The sequence below is a fragment of the Monopterus albus genome, unplaced genomic scaffold (genome assembly GCF_001952655.1).
Source record: "Monopterus albus unplaced genomic scaffold, M_albus_1.0 scaffold105.1, whole genome shotgun sequence".
Classification (NCBI taxonomy): Eukaryota; Metazoa; Chordata; class Actinopteri; order Synbranchiformes; family Synbranchidae; genus Monopterus; species Monopterus albus.
This window is the reverse complement of record NW_018127985.1, coordinates 479,121-490,734: the sequence shown is the minus strand read 5'-3', so window position 1 is coordinate 490,734 and position 11,614 is coordinate 479,121. Positions and strand designations below refer to the sequence as shown.

Below are 11,614 nucleotides of genomic sequence, written 5' to 3'. Positions count from 1 at the left end.
GAGGGAAGTGGAACAGTGAGGTTACAGGGGGCTGAGGTAAAGAAGGTGCAGGAGTTTAAGTATTTGGGGGTAGGAAAGAGGTGAAGAGGTGAGTGCAGGCAGGTTGGAGTGGGTGGAGAAAGGTGTCAGGAGTGTTGTGTGACAGAAGAGTGTCAGCAAGAATCAAAGGAAAGGTGTACAAGACAGTAGTGAGACCAGCTATGCTGTATGGGTTAGAGACTGTAGCAGTGAGGAAAAGACAAGAGGCAGAGATGGAGGTAGCAGAGATGAGGATGTTGAGGTTCTCTTTAGGAGTGACCAGGATGGACAGGATTAGGAATGAGCACATCAGAGGGACAGCTCAGGTCAGCTGTTTTGGGGACAAGGTCAGAGAGGCCAGATTGAGATGGTTTGGACATGTGCAGAGGAGGGATGGTGGTTATATTGGTAGAAGGATGTTTGGAGATGGAGCTGCCAGGCAAGAGGTTAAGAGGAAGGCCAAAGAGGAGATATATGGATGTGCTAAAAGAGGACATGAAATTAACTGGGGTGAGAGTAGAGGATGCCGAGGATAGAGTTAGGTGGAAATAGATGATTCACTGTGGCGACCCCTAACGGGAACAGCTGAAAGAAGAAGAAGACAGGCCCTGAAATGCAGCTGGCCCAACATTTTTGGAACATGTTGCAGTATCAGGATTGGAGTGAGAGTTTATTTTGAACAAAGAATAAAAATGATGAGGTGTCACATCAAATAATGTGCTGCTGCATGGGATTTTACGTAGCGTCTAAGCTTTTTCTGATTTGGGGTTGTGTATATCTAGCTATCTAAATCAATTCAATTCAATTAACTTTATTTTTATAGTCCCAATTCACAAAAATGAACAATTAAGATGAAGAACAGATAAGACCAGATTCTGTATAACATGAGTAAAAGTTCTTCATAAAAGTACTATCAATATTAAAGCTCTGTAGCTTACAAAGACGGAACATATGCTGATGGATTAGTTGCGGTTCAAAGGTCAGTTTGTCATCAGTGATGGTCGCTAAATATTTGTACTGCTGTACAACCTCAACAACCTGATCATTGATCATCATGGGAGAAATGTCTGCTTTTTCCTAAAATCAACAATCATCTCTTTGGATTTGGACACATTAATATTCAAAAAGGATGACTTACACCAACTGCCACTGTGGGGCCATGATCAGTGTCCTCACCGTTCAGTAGAGACTCAATAACAGAATCATCAGCAAACTGAATTATATTATGGCTGTCATGTTGGCTCCTGCACAGAACAAGAAAGAATGGCGAGAGGACACACCCCTGCGATGATCCAGTGGAAGAAAACAGTGACTGATAAGATCCCTTTAGTGCCAAAAGTTGCTGTGATACCATTTAATTAATCTGACTGACATGAACTGAACTGCAGCTTTACCCATTAAAGAGAAAAACACCTGAAAGAAAACAGGAAGCCATCATGTTTCACCAAAGTAAACTACTGATTTGTTTAGTGTATGTGTCTTTAACCAGTGCTGTGTGTTCTGTCAGTCTGAAGGCTCTCGGCTCCAGAGGGAGATGAAGGCCTACTTGTCTGCTATTAAAGGTGGGAAACGCTATTGTTCAGTGTAAACACATTGTCACATATCAGACATCATATACTCTATATTAAGCACATCATATACACTGCTGTGACAGTGGTTAGTGCCAGGGCTTCTTAAAGTCCAGACTCCGGTATGTGGGATGACAGCAGAAGCCAGAGAGTGTGGCAGCACAGTGGTTTCTCCAGGGTGCTGTGCGCGCCCAACAGCACATGTATAAAAACATGCATAAGAACATAAAAACTACCTCGACTTTACAATTCAGCCAAAATTTCTGCAATTAAACAGAGCTTGCAAAAAAGCATGCCATTCTGGGAGAAAGTCCGTATTAGAAGAGGAAGTAAAATTTCTGGATGCACGACAAGTACGGTCACATTACAAAACAAAACAATTATGATACTTCCTCTTGAACCTCAAACCGGGTCATCTTATGAGAAGGTGTTAAGTCTTTACATGGAATTTACTCCCAATATAACATATCCATAAGGAATTAACAGTTTTATGAAGAACAAGAGCACTGCAAATAATGACAATTTGTGCCCACCAAAATAAGAGTCTCTATACTGTATAGGCCACATTTGGGATTTTGAATACCCCTGCTCATAGCACAGCACAACACCATCTCTCCACTACATACACATGGATCAGAGATTTTTTATTTGATTTTGATTTGATTTATTCTTTCAAACATGTAACGACAGTCAATATGTCAACACACATAATTTCACACATATCCACAAATGCATTATCAATTTGCTTATACCTAGTACATGCTTGAACGGAGTAGGAAGAAGTTAGACTTATCTAGTCCTACCCCATAACATCATCTTACCATCATTGTTTGCAAGCAGTATTACTACATAGATAATTTTGTTCTACACCACGCTAGTGATATACTAAAAAATATTACAGACTGTTAACATTCTTACATAATTACATACTTTGATAATTATCTTCTACATCACACAAGTAGAAATATTACATAGTGTTAACATTCTTACACCACACCCACAATGCTACACCTGATTAATCGTTAAGCCTGTTCTTGCATATATCTTGATTGACACATACCTTTATATTTATGTTTAAACTCATCAATTCTTTTACTGTTTTTTATGTCCACACTTAAATTATTCCATAGTTTTACCCCACTTATGGAAATACAAAATCTTTTTTTGGTTGTACGTATAGCATGAATTTTTAAATTTAATTGACCCCTTAAATTGTATCCCCCTTCCCTTTCATTAAATAGTTTTTGAATTCCACCAGGTAATAAATTGTTCCTGGCTTTATACATAAACACAGCAGTCTTGTGTCCCACTAAATCAAAAATCAGATCAAAAAATTTTTAACAATTTAGACTGTATGAAAGCTACATTGGTGTGATCCCTGTACCCCATCTTATGCACAATTCTTATCGCTCTTTTTTGTGATATATACAATGGTTGAAGTGAGCTTTTGTATGTGTTTCCCCAGTTTTCAACACCATACTCCAAGTATGGTAAAATCAGTGAAGAATACAAAATACGTAGTGCTTTTCTGTCCAAAATATATCTAAGCCTTGCCAATATCGATATATTTTTTGCTATTTTGTGCTGAATATATCTGATATGAGATTTCCAGGTGAATTTATCATCAACTATGACACCTAGAAATTTAATTTCATATACTCGTTCTATATTAGCTCCCCTGATTTTCACTTGCAGTTCGTTATCTAGTCTACGATTCCCAATTACCATAAATTTAGTTTTATCCATATTCAGAGATAGAATATTGTGGAAGACTGTTTGGATTGTTTGATGATAAGGATCTAAACATCTAAAGTGACTAAGACATGGCATGTTACTGTACAGTACATATGCCATATATTATACTATAAATATACTAAACACAGTATCACATATTTCTGGTGCAGAGTAAAATAGATTTTTGATGGGTTTCATTAAATTTTGACTGTCACCCTTTAAGCAAAATGACAAAAGTGACGTGTCCATCAGCTTTTTTTTCTTACCTGCAGGGATGCAGCAGGCCTCCATCAACCTGGCCCAATCACTGCACGAAGTCTATGAACCAGACTGGCATGGAAAAGATGATGTCATGACCATTGGGAAGGTTGGAGTTATAAAAACACTGACATGACAGGATGAATGCATCAGCTAAACTTAACAGGGAAAAACCTGGATTAGTAAAATGACAAGAGCAGCTAGGTCAGTGATACCCACATGCAAAACACTGCTCCAGGTTTTAGTGTATGAGAGACAGGTGTCTAGGTGTGTGAGAGTATCGTAGATCATACAGAATGCTTTTAGTTTTGATGTATCACTGTGACAGTGCGTTGTTTTTCCTACAGGACTGTGATGCATTGTGGGAAGACTTCCATAACAAACTGGTGGACTCGACACTGCTCGACCTGGACGCCTATCTGCAACAGTTCCCAGACCTCAAAGTAACTAACACTACACCTCTTTATTAAAGACGCATTGAATTTGACTGTCATAAAACAAACTTTGTGATATTTCAGACTCGTGTGGCCAAAAGAAGTCGAAAACTCATTGACTATGACAGTGCTCGTCATCATGTTGAAACTCTGCAGGCATCTGGGATGAAGAATGACCGCAAGATGATGAAGGTGAGTCTACAGTTAGACCAGTCTAGGCTTAACTTTTTCATTACCACCAATTCAGACACACATAAGAGGAAAACAGATTTTCAGTATTCTGTAATTCAGTATTCTACCGTGTGAAGCGGAGGAGGGTTGGTAGATACCAATCACATTCAGTTGCGTGACATAACCAATTTGGAAATCAAGAGCTAAAAATTCACATTTTTTTTCGAGACTATTGTCATCAAAACATCAAATTTCATTTTAGTATAAATAGCTACTCCACCATCTCCACCACTTCTGTCAGCTTTGTATACATTGTGTCCATACAAATTAAAATAAGAATCTGATCAGGAACTTCTTGTGACAGCCACATTTCAGTGATTACAAGAATGTGATGATCTGTGTCCAACCCACAGCTTTACAGAATCCATTTTAGAAATTAGACTGTAGATTTATGTGCAGCAGACAAAGACCATGCCTCAACTTAAATTCAGAAGGCGTATAAATGAATTAATAAAAATAATTTTGGTCTGTATAACTATACAAATATGACAATTACCATTTCTAATAGTTTCATAAGACATAATGAAAAAGAAACTAATAAATCATGGTGCCTTAAAGCTGAAAGGCTGAAGCTACTGCTCATTAAGTCTGCCCCTCTTGTTTATTTAAAACATCAACTATTACATCAAAACAAAACTTTCTTATTTCTTTACATAAGTCAGATTCCAAGCATAATTTATTTACATTATTTACATTTTCAATTATGTATTTTGAGTTCATTAAATTATTTTTTATAAATTTTTAAAGCTTGATAAGTACAGTGTATGTTTTTAAATTCTCAATACAGCTGTTCCATAAACTCATCCAACTGAAATACATTTTTTTTTACATTGCTCAATGTCAACTGCTAAACGTATATTGAACATATTTCTAGGTAACAAATGGGATGGGTGTATAGCAGCATTTTTAAGATTAGATGCCCAAAAGACTGTTTTTGGAATCTGGGGTCTATTTTTGAAATGGAGAACAGGAATATTTTGACTACACGAGTATTTTTTTTTCTACTACAAACATCAGAACCACAAGGTGGAACTTCAGAACATGACTGTTGATTAAGAGAGGAATGATTAAGACAGAAGAAAATGCAATTTGTGACCAATGCTTTATCTGGCAAGGGGTCAGGGTAAATATTCTCTTGTCATACTCAGAGACATTTAGAACGGAATAAAGAATGGTCACAGTTAAAATCTGCACACCCAAATTATTTGGGTGAACACCATCCCTCCAGTAAAATGGTTGGCAAATCCAGAAAAAATGATCAATGAAACGTTTATTATTAGCTGGACAGACTGATTGTAACGAGGTCTGTAAATTACGAATTCCACAAAATGTTCCACACCTCCTATAAGAAGACGGATTGGGCTGGAGATAAAAAGGTTTGCCACAATGTTTGAGAGCATTTAAAAGAGATAAAATCTTGATTTTGTAGCTTAGATGTCTTATTTTTGACAGTGAAGCCAACATGGATGATCACATTGTGATTGGAGGGATGTTTTTCCAGTATACCTGGGATCTTATCTTTAATATTTGAAACCAGGGAAAGAATGGTAACATACAAAAGCTTGAAGGTAATGTACACCAAAAATGTCTGTCACTTGCCCAGGTGCTGTCTGAAGTTCATTTAGTTAGGCAAGACAAGGCAGCTTTGTTTATATAGCACATTTCATACACAGAGACAATTCAAAGTGCTTTACATAGGCAAAGAAAAACAGTAAAAGTCTTAAAAACAATAAGCATTTAAACCAGAATAAATCCAGTTGAGACAGAATGAAGAAAATACATAAAATCAGAATCAGGGTTTATTGGCCAGGTGTGATGAACACACGAGGAATTTGACTCCGGTACAGTGGCTCTCAGTGCGCATGTACAATGTTCCCTAAGGCAACAAGTAAATAAGATAAGAAAAAGAAGATGCAAACAAGAAAAAGCAATGCACATTAGGAAAGTAAAAATAAAGTACTATACACACAGTTTAGATATAGTTTTCATATAGATACTGTATATACAAAGGTATACTTACAAGGTAAAATGAAGAATAAAAACAAATAAAGCAAAAAGGTTTTAAAAATAATATAATTATCTAGCAGTTACAGTGCAGAAGGTGAAGCATAGAAACCAGACAAACAAAGGCAGAGGAAAATGGTAGTTTTCATTTTAGACTTGAAAGTGGCAAAGCTGGGGCACATTTAGTCACCAGGAAGCTGGTTCCATCTTTGTGCAGCATAGTAGTTAAAACACAATCTTTGTTTGCAGGCAGAAGAAGAGTTGAAAAAGGCTCAGAAAGTTTTTGATGAGCTGAACGTTGGACTGCAGGATGAGCTGCCAGCTCTCTGGGACAGGTGAGGTTAGGGGAGGAGTCCAGAAGTCTATTTGTTACCTGGGGTGTTTTTTAATATAAATATGGGCTGTTGTCTCTTGTATCTTTTCCTTGAATTTTAGTCCCACCCATATATGATATGAGGGGGGAAAAAAGCAAGGATTGGAGGAGGAGACAGGATTTGAGGAAAGCCTATTAATGACATGAGATGTCCTTTCCTCTGTTCCTTCCTCTGACACCTCCAGTCACCAACTGATTTCTGAAAATAGGGGGGTGTTGGTTCATAAAAAAAAAGCACATGAAGGCTAGTCTCATGTAATTTTGCTCATGGCTTTTCCAGCAGACTCCTTGCTTCTAGTTCCTCAGAGCTGATATAAGAGACTTGGAACGTCCTTGGCTGATTGGGACAACTTTGATGCAGCTAATGGGACAAGTAGTAGTGTAAACATACGTATGGATTTAAAAGGTTGGACTGGTGATAGGTGCCATTGTGAGTGAGACCTTGATTTGCAGCCATGTGCCCCTGTGGATGAATTAAAAAGGCACCAAGCTTCACTGTGGAGGAACGTTGAGGAATGCTCAACTTTATGCAGATGTCTTCTAATGAGCAACAGCTGGGTGAGAGCCAGTCATGATCTTGATTCCACTGGCTGAAGCACAGAGTTGTTCACTGCTCTACTCCTCTATGTGAAGGAATTAAATGGATGAAAATCTTTTTGTTGCAGCCATTCGGTTTCGAGTTCTCTGCAACGTGTCTATAAGGAGTTACCGGGACATAAAAAACCGAATGTGTATAGACTAGTGCTGTCAACTGGGAGGGGGGGATCGAATCGCAATTAATCGCATGATTGTCCATATTTCACTTGCAATTAAACACAAATTAATCAGACTTTTTAAAAATCAGTTCTAAACATGGAAAATAACTACATTTACTCAAGTACTGTACTTAAGTACAAATTTGAAATATCTGTACATGAGTATTTTCCTTTTCCGTTACTTCAAACTTTGACCACTAAATTTTACAAATATTGTATTTTTTACACCACTAAATTTACTTTATAACTTTAGTTACTAGTAGGGCTGGGCAAGTTCATGCGTTATTTTTGTGTTAACGCAATACTTCATTAACGCCGACCATTATTTTATTGTGCATTAACGCAGTTTATTTTTATTATTATTTTGAAAGTCCGTTGCTCACTGGCTCTGAATACACATACAGACAAACCATGGGTAACAGGAGGGGTGGGATGTTGATCGGTACTAGCTTGAGATGGGCGTCATCACGCGTCTCAACCAATAAGAGCATTTGGGGTGGGCGTAAGACCGCTGCAGCGCTCACGTGACCTTGAACTGAATAGAACTGGCGGGGACAGAAAAATGGAGAAAGGTAAAGGAGTGTTACATGGACATTTTCAACTTAAATCTCAGAGTTGATTGAACCAAAGTCATTTGTAGCCACTGCAAAGCTGAATTTTCTTATCACCGGAGTAGTTCGAGTCTGAAGTATCACTTAAATGCAATACACACCGTTGATGCCAGCAAATCACCCACCCAAACAAACAGTGGAGGGAGGCTTTGGCAGACTATGTTGGATGTAGCGTGTGGGAGAAGTATAGATAAACAAAAGCAAGGCAAGCTAACAAATGCCATAGCTAAGTGGATAGCTCCAAACTGCAGGCCGATTAGTATTGTGGAAGATGTTGGTCTGCGGAACGTTATTAGGATTGCAACAAATGACGACACGTATAAGCCTTAATTGATATGACCTGATATGAGCTTGATTACATTGTTTGAGATTTGCTGCTACTGTTTAAAGGGAATGTGCTTGTTAAAAAGAACCTTATTTGTTTAAAGTGTTTGCAAACCAAATGTTATTGCACTTTTGTTCATATGGTAGTGTAATACTTGTTCCTAGGGGCTAGTGATAGACCCGACTGTATTACTAACATTCAAAGAGGGCATGGGTAACAATCAAGCACGGGGACCACAACTCTTCTTCTCTTTTTATTACCTTCCAAAAATGTGGGACAAACCAAATTCACATACACCCCAGTCAAAACACTGTAGAACTGAACACTGTATCTCATTAATACCATTTCTTAAAGAAATACCAATTAAATAAAATAAAGAAATAAATCTCATCTTACAGTAGTACTTTTAAAATACCAGTGCACAATACACTACCTTTGAATTCATTATTGAATGCTGCTCATATCAATGCAGTTAATCGCAATTAATCTCAGAAAAATCATGCAGTTAACGGGATTAAGGATTTTAGTCGATACCCAGCACTAGTTACTAGTTACTTTTCAGAACCAGATTAATACAGAAAATTGTGTAATTATGATCTATGGTGGAACATTCACAAGCTGACCAGCAGTACTTCAAATTAAATGCATATGAAGTAGTTAAAACTAGCTCCCCTTCACCAGATGCAACATTAAATGTGATGTACACAATAATGCAGCAGTCATTATAACACAATAATATGATAAACAGGAAGGTGCATTCTGCTGGTTTTTTTGATTCTGCATCGAGTACTTTTACTTTTAGTACTTTAAGTATATTTTGATGCTAATACTTTTTTTAAGTAACATTTTCAATGCAGGACTTTTACTTGTAACAGAGTAATTTTACACTGTAGTGTTGCTACTTTTACTGAAGTAAAGGATCTGAGTATTTCTTCCACCACTGGTTCCAAATGCACCTCAAAGGGGCCCTTAAGTCGCCTTGTTCATTCACATATGTTACAGAATCACAAAAGACGATCCGATCAGAGTTCTTCATCAGGTTCAAGATGCTGGATAAAGCATTTGTGCTCTGGGTCATTGGCAGTTTTCTTTTTGTTCCAAATATTACATGACTTCACTGTACACACGTGCGTGGGGGTCTTGTAAAGCTATATAGTAGAGAAGCTTGCATTCTTTGCATTTCTTGCTTTGATCACATCTACTGACGTATTTATTAACAGAGTACAAGGGTTAACATCCCTGTAGAATTTCCTTTGTTTTGTTTTTCAAAATGTGTTTTAGACTGACAGGCTCTGTTACAGTCTTTACAGTAAATTAACTGGCTGAGAGGACATGCTTAGTGATGGCCCTTTGACACCTGAGGCTCAGACACATGCGCGGTAGCTTATAAAGCAATTGTTTTGAACCACTGTGCTGAAGTGTGTTTCGGTCATGTGACTAGTGACGTTTGAATCACTTGGGTGACGTCTGAAGCAGTTGGGTTCGTCGGACGTCATGTGAATCAGCTGATTGGTTCGGTTTGTCATGTGAATCACTTTGGATCGAGTGTGTTCAAAGATATGCTATCCCTATTTAGTGGCGTTCATTTGAAGTAAGTTGGTTTGTTGCTGTTGTTGCGTTAGTTGCTTTGAGAGTTAGTAGTGTTGTAGCAGATTGTGTATTTAGTGGAGAATCACTGTAGTTAGATCTATAGATACCTCGATAGTAAGTTACATAGAGAAATAGATAATGTAGTTAAATAACACTAGATATAGTTTCATAGATAGTCCTAAATAACATTGGATATAGATAAGATATAGATATATTACATATATAGATATAGTGCATATATAGTTACCCAAACCTCTATGAATTATCCAAGCATTTCCTGTGTACCCCAGCCTCATCTGTGCCATGTGAAAGATATTACCCAGCTCTTTTAACCAGGAACTCAGAGAGACGAAGCAGACCACTTGGATATATAAAAAATAACCGTGCTGGTTTATTCAAAGGATCACAGGTAAAATTAACATTACACGTCCAGGTATCTTCACCTCCAATACTGCACGCAGGCAGATGGAGAATGAAAGACCCTGAACCATAATGCCTATACATTTTATCACTTCGGTTGGGCTAGCCCATACTACCCAGGAACGTCAAACCGTGACGTCACCTGATATGCCAGCTTCACAGCTGGCCGTAGCAGTAGTCAAAACATGGAGAAAATCAATGTGTGTGAGTGTTGATTATGTGGTGTGTAAATAAGAACATACAGGACATTCAGGGACATGTCCGGACATTAAGCCTCGGAAGATATTATGATTAAGATTACGGCTAAACATATCATAATAATAACAATATTCATCCTGCCTGCTGACTTTTTCTATCTAGTTGTCCTTGGCCATATGCACCCTGCAAAAAACTCATGAGAATGACTAAGCATTTAACAGCCTGAGCTAGACATCCTGTCTCCACTGAATATTCCTAATACAACAAATTTCTAACAAATATCTATCTGACTAAGAAATTATCTAACAAATTCCCCCTTTCGACATGACCAAAATCGTGTCGAACTAAATCAATGTCCCAGTTTCCCCAGGTGAAGCTACCTAGCGTTTCGAGAGGTGAGAGGCTCCCACCAAAGCCACCCCCTCAAGGGTGAACTACAGAGCTGAGTACTTCAGGGAAAAATGAACTAAAAACAGAACAGGGGTTATAGCATGTAAGCAGGTTCTTCGTTGCAGTGACCTCTATATGTATGCCATATGTGTAAGCTGATTCAATGCAATTAAGAGCCATTGAGCAGACATAATTGTGGAAAAGTATAAACATCATGTGTAGCAAACTTTCATTGGTTAATCCTAACATTAGGGGGTAACTAATACATGGAAAACAACAAAGATTTTATTACATCCTACCCTAATCATGAACACCACTCAGTAATAAGAATTTAAGTTACCATTAGCAATTTCCCTTAATACTTACCAAACTTAATTATCAAAAATCAATTATCAAAAAATTAATTATCAAAAAATTAATTATCAAAATTCATTTATCAAAATTCATTCAACAACCTATGAGTCCACACCACCTACATGTATGCATCTATATGTCAGTATGTATTAACCTTTAATCATTTTATGTAGGATCCACGGTCTTCACTCCGGTCCATGGAGCTCTTCAATCTCTCTCTCACCGGGCTCAGTGAGGGAGATCAGGGGATAGGATTCCCAAGGGGCCGAAGCTTGGTACTAATTCGTAGGCAGGGGGCTGTGGATACCTACTATCAATGGCAGTGGTAATACACTTGAGACAGAGATGTAT

General features: G+C 37.8%; 1 protein-coding gene across 4 annotated transcripts in view; it reads left to right on the top strand.

Moving 5' to 3' along the window:
* Positions 1–11,614, top strand: part of amph (amphiphysin) — a 46,290-nt gene that overhangs the window by 8,742 nt on the left and 25,934 nt on the right. For all 4 annotated transcript variants that reach the window (XM_020610322.1, XM_020610321.1, XM_020610319.1 and 1 more), the window contains exons 3-7: positions 1,526–1,580; positions 3,593–3,687; positions 3,926–4,021; positions 4,097–4,204; positions 6,497–6,582. In XM_020610322.1, coding sequence (XP_020465978.1) covers positions 1,526–1,580; positions 3,593–3,687; positions 3,926–4,021; positions 4,097–4,204; positions 6,497–6,582 — 440 coding nt within the window. The remainder of the gene's footprint in view (positions 1–1,525; positions 1,581–3,592; positions 3,688–3,925; positions 4,022–4,096; positions 4,205–6,496; positions 6,583–11,614) is intronic.